The sequence below is a fragment of the Triplophysa dalaica genome, chromosome 24 (genome assembly GCF_015846415.1).
Source record: "Triplophysa dalaica isolate WHDGS20190420 chromosome 24, ASM1584641v1, whole genome shotgun sequence".
Classification (NCBI taxonomy): Eukaryota; Metazoa; Chordata; class Actinopteri; order Cypriniformes; family Nemacheilidae; genus Triplophysa; species Triplophysa dalaica.
Genome location: NC_079565.1, coordinates 13986407 through 14006607, shown reverse-complemented (window position 1 = coordinate 14006607; position 20201 = coordinate 13986407). Strand labels below are relative to the sequence as shown.

Genomic DNA, 20201 nt, shown 5'->3' with positions numbered 1-20201 from the left:
CTAGGACATGTCCCAGGGCCCTTTAAGATGGCTGTAATTAAGCCTCTTATCAAAAAACCAAACTTAGACCCCAATGAACTTGGAAGCTATAGACCGATTTCAAATCTCCCGTACTTGTCTAAAATACTAGAAAAAGTAGTGTCAACTCAACTGTGTACCTTCCTACAAAATAATGACATGAACGAAAAGTTTCAGTCTGGCTTTAGACCGCATCACAGCACTGAAACTGCGCTAGTTAGAATTACAAATGACCTCCTTATTAGTTCAGATAAAGGTAACATCTCACTCTTTGTCCTGCTTGACCTTAGTGCTGCTTTCGATACTGTAGACCATAAAATACTACTAGATCGTTTACACAATTATATCTGTATTCAGGGACAGGCACTGCAATGGTTCAGATCTTACTTAACAGAAAGATATCAATATGTCCATTTAAATGGGAAATCGTCAAATCTTATGCAAGTAAATTATGGATTACCTCAGGGATCGGTTTTAGGACCCTTGCTTTTCTCCATATACATGCTGCCCCTCGGCAACATTATTAGAAACATGGAGCTTCCAACAGCTTCCACTGTTATGCAGATAATACTCAGCTATATATCTCATCAAGACCAGATGATTCCTTTAAGCTATCCAAACTGGCAGAGTGCATCGAGGACATAAAACATTGGATGACTAGTAATTTCCTCCTTTTAAACTTCAGCAAAACAGAAATATTACTTATAGCACCAAAATCAAGTTAACAGAATATCTCCGATTACAGCCTGCAAATTGAAAGCTGAACTGTTACTTCAACAAATACAGTTAAAGACCTAGGCGTTATATTAGACGGCAACCTTTCATTTAAAAATCACATCTCAAATATCACAAAAACAGCCCTCTTCCACCTTAGAAATGTTGCTAAATTACGAAATAGTTTATGTGTTGCAGACGCAGAAAAGCTTATTCATGCATTTGTGACCTCACGGCTTGACTATTGTAATGCTCTACTTAGTGGTTGTCCTGTATCATAAATAAACAAACTACAGTTAGTTCAGAATGCAGCTGCCAGAGTTCTTACTAGATCAAGAAAATACGATCACATAACCCCAGTTTTATCATCGCTTCACTGGCTACCCATTAAGTATCGTATTGATTTTAAAATTATTTTTATTACTTGTAAAGCCCTGAACGGTTTAGCACCTACTTACTTAACCAAGCTTTTATCATGTTGCAACCCATCACGCTCTCTAAGATCTCAAAATTAAGGACTTTTGACAACACCTAGAATAACAAAATCCACCAAAGGGGGGACGAGCTTTCTCATACGTACAGTAGCACCTAAACTCTGGAATAGCCTTCCTGATACTATTCGAGGGTCAGACACACTCTCCCAATTTAAATATTTTCAGCTAAGCTTTCACTTAATGCATAGTTAATGAACAGCAGCTACGCTAATTATTCTCTTTATTCTCTTTCCGCCTCTGCCTCGGAAGAAGTTCCACCATGTCCAGACGTCCGACAGATGCCCATCCCCAATTTGAGATTACGCCAGCTATAGCTGCAGACTGACTGACCATCCCAGCTCCATCTAAGCTAATTCCACCACCAGCCAAGAGAAATATGACCATCGGACCATCCCAGCTCAGACCACTACATCCCCAACCAAGAGCAAAGACGGACTATTTGTCTTATTAATACTGAATGTTATAATATTTGGTATTAAATGGCAAACTAAAATCACATGTCACCAGTTTGAGTGCAGCTATGACACGTCAGAGGGGATCTGGCCCTCCCGGTTGAGCCTGGTTTCTCCCGAGGTTTTTTTTTTTCTTCCATTAATCAATCATTGGAGTTTGGGTTCCTCGCCACAGCAGGGCAGTGTTGGCCTGCTCCACGGGAGACTGCATTCATTCATCTATTTATTTATTTAGAAAATAGATATTATTTATTAGAATGATCTTACTCGTTGTATAAATACCATGCACTGTGCTGTGTTTTAACTTTTCTGTTTTACCTGTTTGCCCCTGTAAAGCTGCTTTGAAACAATACACATTGTGAAAAGCGCTATATAAATAAACTTGAATTGAATTAATGCAACAGCGTGTTATTTATACGCATTGGGTGCGATCAGGTTGGCATACGAGAGATATTTTAAGACGCATACCCCCAAATCATAAGCCACACCATAAAAAAACAGTAGTTTATTTTATCTTAAGTGTTATGAAGTGAAATTTAAGCATTTTTGATGATCGTTTCTGTTCAGTCCACTTGTTTTATTGCATTCAACCACAGCTGTCGTCAATATTTTTGTTTGGCAATGGCAGCAGGCTTGTGTTAAAAATATCAAATTGGAGACTGTATTCTGTCGATTGTGGCACTAAAGAGCCTGAGATTCGACTGTGTCCCTCGCGGCATCTTGTGGAGGGTGATCTGAGAGTATGGGATTCGGGACCCTTTGCCAAGGGCTATCCGGTCCCTGTACGACCGGAGCACGAGCTTGGTTTGCATTGCCGGCAGTAAGTCAGATTTGTTCCCGTTGCATGTTGGACTTCGTCCCCGGTTCTGATCATAATTTTTTTGGAAAGTATTTCTAGGCGCAGCCAGGGGCTGGAGGGTGTCCGGTTTGGGGACCACACGATTTCATCTCTGCTCTTTGCGGATGATGTCGTGCTGGCCCAATCAGACCAGGACCTTCAGCATGCACTTGGACGGTTTGCAGCCGAGTGTGAAGCGGCTGGGATGAGAGTCAGCACCTCCAAATCCGAGGCCATGGTTCTCAGTCGGAAAAGGGTGGCTTGCCCACTTCAGGTTGGTGGAGAGTTCCTGCCTCAAGTGCAGGAGTTCAAGTATCTGGGGGTCTTGTTCAGGAGTGAGTTATCAAACACTAATGCAGCCGTTTAATCCAATTTGCATTCATATTCGTTCCTGGGCATCTCCATTCGAGGGGAATTACTTCTTTAGGGGCCCTCTGAGAGTCCAAAATAACTTCATGCATGATATTGGTTTTTTTATATTTCTCATTTGAGAAGCGAATTGCTTTCATATACACATGGAAATCATTTGGAAAGTCTTCAGTTGAGCAAGCATGCACAGTTTGCACACAAACCAGCAGGATATGGAGTCTGTCATAGCATGTGACCAAATTACACCGCTGACTGCATTATGTCTGCTATGAATCTGTTTGGGTGTCACTAAATTAATGTTTAAATAGATATATATCCACAAGTAAACTGTCAACAGGTGGCTGCTGTTTCCTCAAAAAAACTTTATACGTAGCTTAAGTAGCAGGAGTTAAGTCCATCACCCCACATATGAGCAATTGTAATATCAATGTCTTACACAAAGCACATACACAAATTAATATTTTATGACTCTGAGAAAAAAACATCTTATCTACAACGTAAGTTGTTTTTTCACATGAAATAAAGGTTTTTAACAATAAAAAAAGAGGTAAACGCCAGTCAGACAATAATGTGACTCCAGTATACAATACAATATTTGAAATACTTTCATGACACTGTGAAGTGTGTATACGCAACAATGAGGTGAAAACAATGAGAGGCTTTTGACAGTAAACTGCAGGTTGCATACAAAGAGACAGGGGTCAAGCTGAAATTGTCCATCACCCAGACAAGCAGAACTCATTTGGATGCAAACGAGGGCCTACAATATTCAAATATTCAATATATATTCAGAGCTTCAGCAAGCACTGGACCCAAGAACCCTTTCCCTATAAAGACGGTTCACACCAGTGTTGAACAGAATATGAGTTCAAAGGTACAGTACAGATGTGTGCAAATATTAGATTTTAAGCCCTGGGGGCTTTGGAGAATCTTGAAACACTTTTTATAAACATGCATCACAAGAAAATTCATCTTGTTGCTTAAATAATTTAAATAATTGTTTTTTCTTTCTCAACCAAAATGTATATTTTTCCCAACACGGCCTAAGTAATAAATTCTGTAGTGAAAATTACTTTATACAAAAATAGTATTTTTTCAATCTTTCAATGCTAAAAAAACAAATATATTCAATTCAAGACAAAATGAAGCCAATGACACAAAAGAATTCAACTCGAGTGAGAAATTCCTGCGAAGACCTCATTGGCACCAACTGCTTGACATGAAGACACTCCCAGTCGCGCAATATTATTTGCATAACTAAAGCGAAAATAACAAACTTTTCCTGCTGGTAATAAAGAGCAAGAAATGTGATCGCGTTTGGTGTGAACTATAGGGGTTGAACGAACTAGTCGACTAGTCGATATTAATGCTATGACGCGAATGTCAACAACATTTAGCCTACATTTATGTATTTGGCAGACGCTTTTATTCAAAGCGACTTGCATTATCCTATACATTTATACTTAGGTATGTGTAACCCCTGGGATCGAACCCATAACCTTGCTCTTACCACTGAGAGTCTGGTAAATTTTGCTTACGTACCAGAAACGTCCTAGCCACGTAATCAAATAACGTCTTGAATTAATCCCATGGACAACGTTGTAGTGACGTGATGTACTGGTCTTCAGATAACCTGGACACTGGTCATGTGATAATTGAATGTGGTCATTTCGGTATGTTATTGTATGGCGAGATTTTGATCACAGTAACATCTGTTATAATAGCAAGACAAATGCTATTAATGTGACTTCTGACAGCAATTAAACTAGTGTTTAATTCGATACCACAATAACAACAATTTGTTTTGTGCGTGCGCGTCTGCAGTGAGCGCTAAACGTTAACGGTAATTTCTTTTTACCTCACTGCCTGATTTTATTTTAGCGGTTTATTAATATTCTTTCTTTACCTTATCCTTTACAGATGTGAGAGTAAACTCACATTTTAGTGATTTTCGACCGATTTGGCGTGTTTAAATGATGATCTTTGATGTGTGCGAGCTTTCCTGTAGCTCAGGGGCAAGGTTGTGGGTTCGAGCCCAGGGGATTGAAAATACCTATGTAAAATATATAGGATAAAGCAATGTAAGTCGCTTTGGATAAAAGCGTCTGCCAAATGCCTAAATGTAAATGTGACTAAAGAAGCTTTGGGTTCTTGTTTCTAAAAAGGGAAAACCTGCTAAATGTACTGTATGTGGTAAAACCAGAATATAATGTTAAGCCTAAACATTTATTCATCTCTATCAATAAATATCTGCTTTAAATCCTCTATATTATGTTGAAGTCTTTGATTATTTATGAAAGGTATTAGGCTACTGTATAAATAAAATATCTGATTGTGATGTACAGTGCTATGTTGAGTTTTATAATCGTTATACTTTGCTTTATACATATTAATTGCTCCAATTATGCATACAATTTAATCTTTAAAGCACAGATTAAATCCCAATTTAATTTATTCCTCCCTGTTTGGGATGATAATTGTTGAAATAAGATAATAAAAAATATTATAACAATGTGACTGTTTGGTCGTTAGGGCGTGCTCATCACGTACCAGAAACGATATTTGGTACATCGCTGCTAAGAATATGGTACATTGCAGGTATGTCTTCAGGAGTTTTTCACCATGTCCCAACAACGTCCAATGTTACGAATATGGGAATCACAAACCTCGCGCTTCAAAAGAGTTTTGTTTTAGTTTAGTTGGTGTTGCTCTTGTGCAATAGATGAACAACAGTTTATTTATATTTGGATACTAGGCTATATTTTTAGAGGCTATTTTGCGGGAGTTCCGTCGACTAGTCGACATCGACGCAACGTTTATCACATAATAGTCGACTTCAAAAAATCGGACGTCTTTCAACCCCTACTGTTAACAAAGCATTAGCAACATCTGGACCTGCTGAATTCAGCAACTTTGTGTTGGCGATAACTAATCAAACTTATAATAAAACTGTACTCCAACTCGCTTTCTCAACCCTGCTCGAATCAGAGTAGAGCTAACCATTTTTTACATTTATATATATAAACATGTTTTCATAAATGTTTAAATTTTTTCCACAAAATTAAAGCTTGACTGGAATAGATTATTAATGATAAAATGTTTTGCTGTATGAACTTCCATAAATCTTTCTCAAAAATACAAACAAATATTTTTGCATTTATTTGCAGGAAATGAAAACTGGAAAAACAGGTCAAAATAACAGAAAATTTGCTCAGTTTTTTTTGTAGACCTCAAATACTGCAAAGAAAACAAGTTCATATTTACTATTAAGCAAGTGGGTTAGGGTTTAACAAGTATTTAACAAAAGTTCAAAAATTATTTTTATTATATGTGATCACCTCGATTTTAAACACAGTTTTCAAGCGTCTTGTCATTCTGTCAGTCTTTCATATTTGCTGTTGGATGACTTTAAGTGAGTCCTGTGGTTTGATTTTGTTGAAATTCAACAGACACCGGACTTGTTTGGTCACAATACATCTAGAAATGCTGATTTAAAATAAAACTTCTTAATTTTTACTGCGGCTGTATATACAAAACATTACATTGTTTTTAAATCAAGCAATGTAGAGAGACTTGTATGTCATCATCAGCTGTGCATTCAAATTGAAAGTGGTAGGTCAGTAGCAGAAATGCCACAATTTCCATTGTTTTATTATAATTAGTGGGATTATGGACATATAATAATTTGGGGAATTCTGCCTTTACACATAAACCATTAAGATGAAATGACACTGTACATCCAACTGTATTTTTTAATTTTGTGTATATCTAACGTTTTATCTACCACCATCTCGAATGAAAAAACTATAGGAATGCCAAGATCCAATCAAGAAACATCATCATCCGAATCCATAAACACAAGCACAGAGCCATGTGAACATCAGCCCTAGGTCACACCGGACACTTTCTACAGCCTAAACGCATCATAGCCACCTGATGTCAGTCATCATTTTCAGTGCAGGATCAATTGATATCCTGTGTCACTGGAAACCCTGTACGGATGAGCTAATAAAATAAACACAATTGGATAGCAGAGAGTGTGGCTCTGACCAGAGTAAGTGCCTATTTACCTGAATGAGAGCTTGCTGTAATGTATTGGAGTGGATATCACATTAACCTGCCAAGGCCTTTTTAAATGGGGTCCAGGGCTTAAACTGATTTATCTGTTGGCTCCCCCAGGGGCACTTTACAGTGTGCTGCCCATCCAGCTAACCCATCAATCTAGCCCTGCTCAGTAGATATCATTACTACACAGTAAGGGCACTGTAAATATATTAATTCTAACCGGTGTGCATTCACAATACTGCTCAATTGTCCAAATGCACATTCTTCCTGGTTTTCGTTAAGCCAGCTCAGGCATTTCCGGTGAACTGACATGATGTCATTCTATGCTCTCTGCCTTCAAAAGGGGTTCAAATTGATGGTTGAATAAAAATTTGCTCAGGAGAAATACTGTGAGATGCAGCAGTGTTCAACTGTTAGGTGTGACTATTTTTCTGACTAGACTGAAAGTACACATGTGTTGGTCAAGTTGCTTAAGACTAATTTGTTGCTTGGTAATATTTGAAGAGTTTGTTTCAAAAATGAGATAACTTCATTTAAAAATGTTTTCAAAAGTAATGTTTTTTTTTCTTATGTTATAGGGATTTTGTTGAGTTTTATTGTGTTAGTTTGGTGTATTTTTTTAATTATTATGGCTAAAATCAAAACAAACCAACTGCACTTCTATTAATATTAATAGGAATGCACAATAAAAATAAATAAAACTGAGTTATCTCATTTTGGAAATAAACTCTTCATTTCAATCTTTTTTATACTTTGACTTCCTGAAGGTTGTCAACATTGTGGCCCTATGGTACTATTACTACATCACCATTGACACAAGCAATAGTAAACCTGTTCGTCTGACTAATGTCGACTGGAATATTTGGGAAACATTGTCCCAAACGGTCTGTGCCAGAGACATTAATGATTTGAGGAGAGATGCTATTGCATACTTAAAGCCCAATTCAAGTGTTGATTTATTTTTTTTAAACCAAACCAACTGTTCTCACACAATGACTGATTTTATTTACCGATTCGGACGGGACTTGATCTCTTAGGGCAGGGTTCCTCAAATCCTACCCTGGAGGGCCGGAGCACTGCAGAGTTTAGCTCCAGCCCTGATCAAACACACCTGAGCAAGCTAATCAAGTTGTTCAGTATCATCTGGCGAGCTCGGAGCCCGCTTCCCGGACAGCGCGCCAAATATGCTTAACCTTCATAGCCAAGCTCTATCATTATCCCTTTCAATATCACTGTTATCTGTGTAGGTGACCTCATGAATCTCTTAGCGCTGGAACGACTCTATACATCAGTTTCAAATGATCTCCAAATCCAGCGTTATCTCCACTGTTTATTTAACATCCATCACCCAAATGCAGGGAACAAACAAACACCTGACCTTCGTGAACATATGCTCTCTCTCTCTCTACTGCTTACAAGTGAAAGAGACATCTGCGCATGCTCCTTTACCTTCTTTCCATGCTGCTGCGTGGGCGTGCCGTGTGCTTTTCCAGGAGAATTGTCCAATACAGGACTAAGAAATATTGTTACAAAACAGTTTTATGTGTTCGAAAAAAATTTCCGAAATCTGTATGATCGCTGGGGGAGTGTATCGAGCACAGACATATTACGTAATACACCCAACTCGTGTTTCGACAAGTTGACCATGTTAAGCATGAGAAGACAGCACGTTAAACATTGTAAAGAAGACAGAATTCATAACACATCGTTGCAGCACCCCTGCATGTTTAACATGGTCAATTTGTAAGAAAAACGAGTTGGGCGTATTATATAGTATTTCTGTGCTCGATACACTCCACCAGCGATCGTATCCGGAAACAATCGTAAAGCGGTATCTATATTTTATAAATGTGATCATACTAAATTCTCTTCGAAGATACGAAGAATGCAATATTACTCTGTAGGTACTCATGATTAATATGAGATTGGCAGAAACACTGTTATGTTGACAGACCCATCTAATGACAAAGAACAGCTGAATATAATTTCTCAATATACTTACCTTATCTGGTTGGGTAACCACCACCACTGGTATCCCTTCCTCTGGATCATGACACTCAGATTCATTACATCTCTGCTTCACCAGATTCTCATGTGCTCGCATTTTGAGTTGAAAAGTCCAGTTTATTTCAGAGTGTCTTTGACTGGATGTGGGCACATTTGTGAAGACCACAGCTGGTGCTGGTGTAGTGGATTGTAGGTCTGGCTTTGGTTGCTCTTTGGTGAGAAACTTTAAATCCACAAAATGATTTGCTACTGAAATCCCAAGCTTCTCACAAACTTCAAACGTGGATGCCTAAAATGAGAGAGAAAGAAATGGCATAAATGGCATAATACAGGTATGTACACATTATTGTGTTGTTTCAGAAAAAAATGTGAATGGCGTTGGATTTTATCTATTTACTGGTGTTGTTTTCCATTTCCATTTAAAATTATTTACAAGTAGAAGTTTATGAAAATTTGTATCTTTATATTTGCTTTTCAATTTACATGATTTGTATTGTTTGCTTGTGTTTTTGTTTTGTGATCAATTATCTAACATAAAATGATCAAACATAAAATGATAATGATAATCGTTCTTTGATTGACGTGGAAGATAACATCAATCAACAGTGTCAAAAATGTGGAAGAAATCTTAGCACTTCTAAACATTTGATCACTCACACCAAAGACAGTTCTTGTAAATAAAAATATAACAGTTTTGATATATTCTGCCTTATTGACCTACAGTATTGGTAATTGTGATAATGCAATGATTTGTACATCCACATAGATAATTCAAATGATGCAAAAGCGGTGGCATTTACTACACTCTTTTGGTGTAATGCAAAACGTCAGCAGACCCATTCATCATTTCAATCACACACTTGATTACATCCTATGTTTATTACAGAACAGCCTCTTCTTAATATTATTAAGTCCTCTCTCGCTTTAGGTCATGTCCCAAGACATTCAATTTGACTGTTGTTAAGCCTTTTATTACAAAACACAAACAGGAATATTTCAAATCTTCTGCATGTGTCTAAAATTCTAGGAAAAGTACTGGTGTCTCCACAACTATGCTCCCGCTTGCAAAATAAAAGCATTATGCATGGAAAAATTCAGTGGGGCTTCAGACAACATCAAAGCACAAAAACATTACTCCGAGTGAAGCAAATCCGACCCGAAGTGAAATTAGAACGACAGACAATTTTTTTCCAGGACAATTTAGCCAGCACTGGGTTCCAGGGAGGTGTGATGACTTTCATAGCAAAAACGTTATGGCCATGACCCAGAAGATAGAGGCACATGAGTAGCAGATGGCTTCTATGGTCATGACACCATGGACAGGGGCACAGGAGCTATAGAAGGTTGCAGTAGCTATAAAGAAGACCATGACCGCAGTGTAGAAGCAGGGAGAGCATAACACTTGGCAGGTCTTTGTGGACGTGGCGAAAGATTCTGGAATGACCACATCAGCCATGATGGGGTGGCCTCCCAAAAATCTTATTAGGGACAATCAGGGTGGTGTACTTTGCCCAAACACATCCCACTGTCAGGCACTGAACTAAGCACTGGGATGATGGAAGGCACTTGGCTGAGCTCTGGGACGAGAGCGGGCGCTGAGCCAGTGCAGTATTACAAATTAATCTTCAAACGACCCTTGATACCTATGCTCCACAGAAAACTAGGTCTGCTATGGTTTCTGTCTCTGCACCACGATTTTCTCCAGAACTTCTACAAATGAAGGTCAAGGGTCATCGTCTAGAGCGACTATTCAATAAGTCTGGACTCACAGTGCAAAACCAGTTATATGCTGACCACTTGGAAATTACAAGTTTGTTCTCTCCTTAGCCAAAAAATGATACTATGGTAGTTTAATTGAGACAAGTGAGTGGAGTATTAAATCTCTTTTTTCAGTAGTTAATACTGTTTTAAGGCCACCAGACTACTTTACTCATAATGATTACCCCACGGAGCTGTGGAAGTCACTTATTACTTTTTTTTTATTGAAAACATCCATCAGCAATTTGGTGTACTGCATCCAGATTACCGTTTAATTCATCTTTCCTTTGCACAATCTCTCCATTCAACCTTTTCTATCTTTAAACTCCAACTGAAATTGTCTCTCTTTCACAAATATCTATATCTGCAACTTGCTAATTGGATCCTCCTATTACAACTAGTTAAGTCAAAGTCGGTTTACCATTATTTCGTCCATTATTACTGATATTATGCATGCTTCATGGCTTTCTGGTACTGTTCCCTCTGCATTCAAAACCGCAGTAATAACACAGATTCGTAAGAAACCAGTGGCTGATTTGAATAATTTTGAGAATTTTTCTCCTATTTAAAGTTTACAATTTTTATCTTAAATTTTGGAAAGGATTGTCGCATCACAGCTCCAGCAGTATCTTTCCTCTAACAATCTCTTTGAGCAGTTTCAATCTGGATTTCCTCATGATCATAGTGTTGAGACTCAGATTTCCCATGATTTACTTATGGCAGCTGATTCAGGTCTTCTATTAATACTAATTCTTTTAGACTTAAGCGCAGCTTTTGACACCATTTCACATTCCATATTATTAAATAGACCATGTGAATTACAGGTACAGCTCTTTCTTGGTTTCGATCAAATTTGCCGACCACACTCAATTTGTACAGATAAGCAGTTGAAATCAAATCCTTAAATTGTTACTACTGGTGTTCCACAGGGTTCTGTCCTTGGACCCCTGTTGTTCATCATTTATCTTCTTCCAAAAAGGTTCTGTTTTTAGAAAGCATGTTCAGTTCCATTGCTTCGCTAATGTCACCCAACTTTACTTGTCTTCCAAACCTTCGACTGTTTTTCCCCAGTCTTCGCTTGTTCAATGGTTAGAAGAGATAAAAACATGATTCTCATATAATTTTCTCCAACTTAAAAGTAAAAAAACTGAAATACTTCTTGTTGGTTCAAAACAACCTGATTAAGTGTAGTTGTCCTTCTTCGACAACTGATAATTCCCTAATATCTATATCTAAACAGGTTAACAGTTTGGGTGTCATCCTGGATAGCACTTTATCGTTTGAAGCACACAAAAATAACACTACTCGTTCCGCATTTTTCATATTCGTAATATTTATCGTCTTCGGTCTGATCTCACAACAAAGAGTACTGCCAATCTGGTGCACACTCTTGTTACATCACGAATCGATTACTGTAATTCCTTATTATATGGACTCCCTTCTAAATCTTTGTACAAACTCCGGCTTGGTGTCCTTGAGTGCCATGAAAGGCACCTATAAATTAAATGTATTGTGACGAGCCACCCAGTGTGCAATCAGCTTTGCCATGGAGACAGGGGAAATTAGAGCGGCACACCTGTAGATCATCTCGGTCTATCACAGTCGGCTAGAAAAGCTCAAGCCAACAGAAGAGCATCATCTCCCGAAGAGACCACAACACTCACGCTAGTCTCTGGTAATTCTACAGGCTCAGACGACGAGTAACCAGGCAGGACCCCTCAACCACCTTCCAGTGGACGTAGCTGCTGATGAACCCACAGAAGCGATCACAACCCAGAAGTCAGACGCTCGAGCCACGTGACAGATCCCGGAAACCCGGAAGTTTTCAATCTTTTTGCTTTTTAAACTAAATTATAATTGTAGAAAATAAAATTAATATTAACAAACAACCCTCTCCTCTCCAGTACCCTGGCATAAACTTTCCCGGGGAGGCTGAGAAGTGTGATCCCCGATAGTTGGAGCACACCCTCCGGTCCCCCTTCTTAAAAAGAGGGACCACCACCCCGGTCTGCCAGTCCAAGTGCACTGTCCCCGACCGCCACGCGATGCTGCAGTGGCGTGTCAGCCAAGACAGCCCCACAACATCCAGAGACTTGAGGTACTCAGGGCGGATCTCATCCACCCCCGGTGCCCTGCCACCGAGGAGTTTCTTGACTACCTCGGTGACTTCATCCCAGGTGATGGGCAAGTCCGCCTCCGAGCCCTCGGCCTCTGGTTCCTCAATGGAAGACGTGACGGCGGGATTGAGGAGATCCTCAAAGTATTCCTTCCACCGCCCGATGATATCCCCAGTCGAGGTCAACAGCTGCCCCCCTCCACTGTAAACAGCGTTGGTAGGGCACTGCTTCCCCCTCATGAGGCGCCGGACGGTTTGCCAGAATCTCTTCGAGGCCGACGGATAGTCTTTCTCCAACTCCTCCCAGGCCCGAGTTTTTGCCTCCCCAACCACCCGGGCTGAAGTCCGCTTGGCCTGTCGGTACCTGTCAGCTGCCTCTGGAGACCCACAAGCCAACCAGGCCCGATAGGACTCCTTCTTCAGCTTAACAGCATCCCTTACTTCCGGTGTCCACCACCGGGTTCGGGGATTGCCGCCTCGACAGGCACCGGAGACCTTACGGCCACAGCTCCGAGTGGCTGCGATGACAATGGAGGTGGAGAACATGGTCCACTCGGACTCAATATCTCCAGACTCCCTCGGGATCTGGTCGAAGCTCTGCCGGAGGTGGAAGTTGAAGATCTCTCTGACAGGCGATTCGGCCAAACGTTCCCAACAGACCCTCACAGTACGTTTGGGTCTGCCGAGTCTGTCCAGCATCCTCCCCCGCCATCGGATCCAACTCACCACCAGGTGGTGATCGGTTGACAGCTCCGCCCCTCTCTTCACCCGAGTGTCCAAGACATACGGCCGTAGGTCAGATGAAACAACCACAAAGTCGATCATCGACCTCTGGCCAAGGGTGTCCTGGTGCCATGTGCACTGATGGACACCCTTATGCTTGAACATGGTGTCCGTTATGGCCAAACTGTAACTAGCACAGAAGTCCAATAACAGAACACCACTCGGGTTCAGATCAGGGGGGCCGTTCCTCCCAATCACGCCCCTCCAGGTGTCACTGTCGTCGCCCACGTGGGCGTTGAAGTCCCCCAGCAGAACGACGGAGTCCCTAGTCGGGGCACTTTCCAGCACCCCTCCCAGAGTCTCCAAGAAGGCCGGGTACTCTACACTGCCATTTGGCCCGTAGGCACACACGACAGTGAGAGACCTATCCCCGACCCGAAGGAAGCGACTCTCTCGTTCACCGGGGTAAACTCCAACACATGGCGGCTGAGCTGGGGGGCTATACACAAACCCACACCAGCCCGCCGCCTCTCACCCTGGGCAACTCCAGAGTAGTGAAGAGTCCATCCTCCCTCGAGGAGTGTGCTTCCAGAGCCCAAGCTGTGCGTAGAGGTGATCCCGACTATCTCTAGTCGGAATCTCTGAACTTCACGCACAATCTCCGGCTCCTTCCCCGTCAGAGAGGTGACATTCCATGTCCCTAGAGCTAGATTCCCCGTCCAGGGATCGGGTTGTCGAGGCCCCTGCCTTCGACTACCACCCGATCCACTTTGCACCGGCCCCTTACGGTCCCTCCTGTAGGTGGTGGGTCCAAGGGAGGGTGGCCCCACGTCGCTCCTTCGGACTGAGCCCGGCCGGACCCCATGGGGGAAGGCCCGACCACCAGGCGCTCGCATACGAGCCCCAACCCCGGGCCTGGCTCCAGGGTGGGGCCCTGGCTGCGCAATGCCGGGCGACGTCACGGTCCTAGATTTTTTTTCGTCATCATAAGGTTTTTTTTGAACCGCTCTTGGTCTGACCCATCGCCTAGGACCTGTTTGCCTTGGGAGACCCTACCAGGGGCATATAGCTCCAGACAACATAGCTCCTAGGGTCTTTCGGGTACTCAAACCCCTCCACAACGGTAAGGTGGCAGTTCAAGGAGGGGTTGTTTATGTTAAGTTTATGCCAGGGTACTGGAGAGGAGAATCTGGCCGATGGTAGAACCCCGGATTCAGGAGGAACCGTGTGGTTTCCGTCCCGGTCGTGGAACACTGGACCAGCTCTATACCCTCTCCAGGGTGCTGGAGGGTTCATGGGAGTTTGCCCAACCAATCCACATGTGTTTTGTGGATTTGGAGAAGGCATTCGACTGTGTCCCTCGCGGCATCTTGTGGAGGGTGCTCCGGGAGTGTGGGATTCGGGACCCTTTGCTAAGGGCCATCCAGTCCCTGTACGACCGGAGCAGGAGCTTGGTTCGCATTGCCGGCAGTAAGTCAGACTTGTTCCCGGTGCATGTTGGACTCCGGCAGGGCCTTTGTCGCCGGTTCTGTTCATAATTTTTATGGACAGAATTGCTAGGCGCAGCCAGGGGCCGGAGGGCGTCGGGTTTGGGGACCACACGATTTCATCTCCGCTCTTTGCGGATGATGTCATCGTGCTGGCCCCATCAGACCAGGACCTCCAGCATGCACTGGGACGTGTTGCAGCCGAGTGTGAAGCGGCTGGGATGAGAATCAGCACCTCCAAATCTGAGGCCATGGTTCTCAGTCGGAAAAGGGTGGCTTGCTCACTTCAGGTAAGTGGAGAGTTCCTGCCTCAAGTGGAGGAGTTCAAGTATCTGGGGGTCTTGTTCACGAGTGAGGGAAGGATGGAACGGGAGACTGACAGACGGATCGGTGCAGCTTCTGCAGAAATGCGGTCGCTGTACCGGTCTGTCGTGGTGAAGAAGGAGCTGAGCCGCAAGGCGAAGCTCTCGATTTACCGGTCAATCTACGTTCCTACTCTCACCTATGGTCATGAGCTGTGGGTCATGACCGAAAGGACAAGATCCCGGATACAGGCGGCCAAAATGAGCTTTCTCCGCAGGGTGGCCGGGCGATCCCTTAGAGATAGGGTGAGAAGCTCGGTCACTCGGGAGGAGCTCAGAGTAGATCCGCTGCTCCTCCACATCGAGAGGGGCCAGCTGAGGTGGCTCGGGCATCTTTTCCGGATGCCCCCTGGACGCCTTCCTGGGAAGGTGTTCCGGGCATGTCCCACCGGGGAAGACCTAGGACACGCTGGAGGGACTATGTCTCCCGGCTGGCCTGGGAACGCCTCGGTGTCCCCCCGGAAGAGCAGGAGGAAGTGTCTAGGGAGAGGGAAGTCTGGGCATCCCTGCTTAGACTGCTGCCCCCGCGACCCGGCCCCGGATAAGCGGAAGAAGATGGATGGATGGATGGATGGATGGATGGATTAACAAACAAAGTATTACCAAATTAACTACAAGTTCTTTTCATCCCTTTCTACAGCATTACAGAAACAAAAAAGATCTAGAACAAACTGTAGTTAACTCCATTTTTCAAGCCTTTAACCAAAGTCAAGTATTTTTTCATTATGTGAAATACAAGTTTATCAAGTAAAAAAATTATAAAAAAGCATTTTGTCTTCGGAGTGAGATCTCAATTTAGGCTAAATCTGTGAAGTGTCTTTTATAAACGTTATACTACAGAACTCTACCATGATTTCCATAATGAACATGAGGTTTGAACAGCTCCCTACAGGCACAAGAAACCATCATTAAACAAGCATTATCACACTAATGTCCTCTTATCTTACTCATAACTGCATCATGCCGTCTTTTTCTGTCCTTATCTAAAACGGGTTGACAAGCACAAATACCCTTAAGCTGAGGAATAACATTTCACTCAACGTAGGCATGATTACTCTTCATTAGCCAGTAATGTGACAGTTTGACAAGTGCAGTGGCTGTTTTAGTCACCTGCTGATGTGTGTACACGGCCCAGTGGAGATGAGACCCCTGTGTAAGTGGCCATTAACCACAGTTCATCTGTCAGACTCCAGACCAGACTCAACCTCCATACACTTCATTTGGAAAGAGAATTCCCAGCAGACTTTGAGTCATTTATAGCAGCACCCATGTTCATTAAGAATTAAGTGGTATCCATGTGTGAGCATTTCTTCAATTACAGACTTTTGGAAAATAAACTTATGTAAAAACAATATTTCCAAGTATCCATACTTTATAATTTACTAACAATGCCCAACCTACATTTTGTCTTTGTTTTCTGGATTTATCAAATTGTTTTTCTTATATCTTACATTAACATTCCTTTTATTTTACACCTTAGTAATATTTTATAGATTTTCAAATTCTGGAAAGGTTTGGGTTATGGGAAAACAGAACACGCATATAAAAACCATTAAAAAAGTAAGTAAACTTGAAAAGATTGAAATGTTCTGATAGGACAACGACTTTTAAAGTAATAATCAGAAAAAGGTATGGTGTTTAGCCCTGTGTGACTACTTTACATTTTTTACTAAAAATCGTGTAGTTCCTTTTTATTTAACATTAATTAAAATTTTCCTTCACTCATCCACACATTTTGCAAACAACCATCATAAAGTTAGAAATCCAATACAAGACTTTGTAACTGAAGCTATTTCCCACAGTTCCAGAGACTGTAGACCAGGAAATCTCTCTTCAGTGAAACGTCACATTAAAATATCCCAGCATCCCCTCCACATGTCACAGCTGTTACTGCCTCCATTTCAACTGGCACGTTGTGTCTTTCATTAGACAAGAATGTCTCTGTAAAATGTCCCTCCATTTAAGAAGGTTTAAACAGTTGGGGCCAATGGGTATTCATTTCACAAAGATTGGTAACTGAAGAGGTAACTGAAATTGTTTTCCTACATAATGGTTGAATGTGTAATTCAAGCCTTTTGCAATTAATTAGAAAACACTGTGAGCATGTAGCTGCTTGTTGTACTTTGGCCTTTCTGGACAATGACGGATTCGTCTTGGACTGCAGACCATTTAAAGCATTTGACTTTTCTAAATACTTGCTGGGTTATTTCAACTAATTTTAACTTATCTTAACCATATACAAAATAAAATTTGGGAAACCCAGTTTTGAGTGATCATACATTTTTACATTCAGACCTGTTCCTCACTGTAAAAGATGATTTGTTGACCCAACTAGACTATGTTAAGATATATTGTTGGGTTGACTCAATTAAGTTTGGAACACAAGAGTGTCAGTAAACTCAACGTACATGTATTTGTCACAAAAATGTGCAGTTGAACAAAAATCAAACTAAACCTAATAATAACTGAGCATACAGAAATTGTAGTTAAGTGAGCTTAACGTAATATTTAAGAATAGTACAACAGAGTATATTAAAAAGAATTCCTGACTCTGTGTCAGACATTAAACTTGATTCTTCCTCCATAGAAAAATACAACAAACTGCATTTAGAGGTGGAACTTAATGTGTTTGGAGGTAAACAGGAAACATCGAACAGAATCCAGGTTAAGCAAAGCAAACCCGGAGGGTCTGTTATTTTTATTACAAAACAACATCAATATTATTTTAAACCTCTATGACATTTTATTGACAATTATTTAAATATCTCGTCCTTTTTTTATTGTTTAAACCAAGCATAAATTCTCAAAATATTCAAGTGCAAAGAGTTTATGGGTATTTGACCAGGTTTCTAAGACCAATATATCTAAGTTTGAATATTGAGATCATTAAAAGAATAAACTGCATAATTTGCCCAGACAACAGCAGTCAGCTACAAACGTATGTTGCCTGAACTATTCTGAAAATACTGATGAGTTGGGCACATGTAAACTTGATATCTTAAGTACACTCAATGTTTTAGTTGAATTAACTCCTAAAACCTCAAATCATTGTTTAAAGTGTAACAATATTTCTCTTAAATTTCAGCTAAAAATATTTTTCTATTTGCATATATTTACAGAAAATGAAAAGTGGAGAAACAGGTCAAAATGACACAAAAGATGTTCTGTAATTTTAGACCTCAAATACTGCGAAGACAACAAGTTCATATTCACTTTAAAAGGACCAGTGTGTAGTTTTTTGGAGGATCTATTGACAGAAATGCAATACTATATACATGTCTTGAGATGTGTATAAAGACCTTACATGAAGCGTTGTGTTTTTCTTACCTTAAAATGAGCTATTAATCTACATACAGTGCGGTTCCCCTGGCATGGGATGTTGTTAACATGTCGCCATGTTGTTTCTACAGTACACCTAAACAGACTAACTGCAGAATGCGTTTCGTAAATATGTTATCTCATTCTGAAAATAAGTAAAAACATAACAAAATGTTAATCCTCTCTCGGCCGACGTAGTGCTTCAAAAAGAAAGAGGAGAGAGGTGGAATGAGAGATTGGTTGCAATTCACAACTTCACTGCTAGATGCTACTAAAAATTACACAATGGTCCTTTAAGTAATACAACAGTAATATGAGTACATGTATTTAGGAACAGTTCAAAAAAACTGTCTATGTGATGACCTCGATTTTTACAGATCACAGTTTGTGTCACTTGTCATGCTGCCAGTCTTTCACATTGCTGTTAAATGACTTTATGTCACTCCTGATGTTTGATTTAGTTGAAATTCAATAGACACTAGCCTAGAACGGGTGGGTTGAAATTAAGTGTATTATTTCTTAGTTCTGTCAAATAAATTCCTTATAAGTTAAGTGTTTTGTTCCAATGTATGTCCAAATCATCATGACATGTTTCTTGGTCACTGTACTGTAGTTTGTAATGATTGTAGTTATACAAACAGCATCTCCATTATATTTAATATTATCACTGTTGGATTCCTAATGGGCCAATTGAATCTGAAGACTGTTACTAACAGTACAAATGCACAATTCCAAACAGTAAATATTCATTGCAGGGGATATCTTTAGCAGTAGGCAATGATACGAAAAACAAAGCATTTGATTTTAACTCTCAGTTTAACTACCAATTTCCAGTCGGCAGCTGCTGCAGACACATCAGTTAATCCAGTTCTAGCCTTGGTGTGCCCATTTTCAACCAGTGACATGTGATATCCACAACAATGTCTTAACACTAAAAGTTTCAAGCCACAGGATCCACTTAGGGTCACAACACAGTCTGAAACAAGGACTCATTGAGTGATGAATTCTCAGAATTTTCTTAACATGGCACCAGGAGGATCTGAAATAGGAATTACAAATAGGAATTACCTTACAGGATAAACGTGAAAGTCCAAAACAAACAGAGCTAATGTTGGCCAGTACTACATTTTTAGTTACGCTAGTGGATTCCCAAGCCGAAGACTCAACATAGGAATTCACAAGCAATTAGTCAACACAGATATAGATAACATAATCCAACAATGTTTGGTAAATCTGTATGTTAAGCAAGGCCAAAACAGGCAAGTGAATGCCAAAATATATCCTAACAGCTGTTATTACTCTGTCATTTTGTCCATTTTGGTTTTTCAAGAACATACTGTGGAAATATATATATCAAACCTGTTCTCATCAGTTTCAAAAGATACATTTCAGATGTTTTCCTGATGTCTCAATAATTTTCAAAGCACTGAATTTCTAGACTATAAATGAATCATCTGATCATATCCGTCTCTCGGCTTTC

At 40.8% G+C, this 20201-nt stretch overlaps 1 protein-coding gene across 1 annotated transcript in view; it reads right to left on the bottom strand.

The window, feature by feature from the left end:
* LOC130413781 (ankyrin repeat domain-containing protein SOWAHB) overlaps positions 1 to 20201 on the bottom strand; it is a 99152-nt gene that overhangs the window by 44799 nt on the left and 34152 nt on the right. The window contains exon 2 of the mRNA XM_056739200.1: positions 8953 to 9246. Within this exon, the coding sequence (XP_056595178.1) occupies positions 8953 to 9246 (294 nt within the window). The remainder of the gene's footprint in view (positions 1 to 8952; positions 9247 to 20201) is intronic.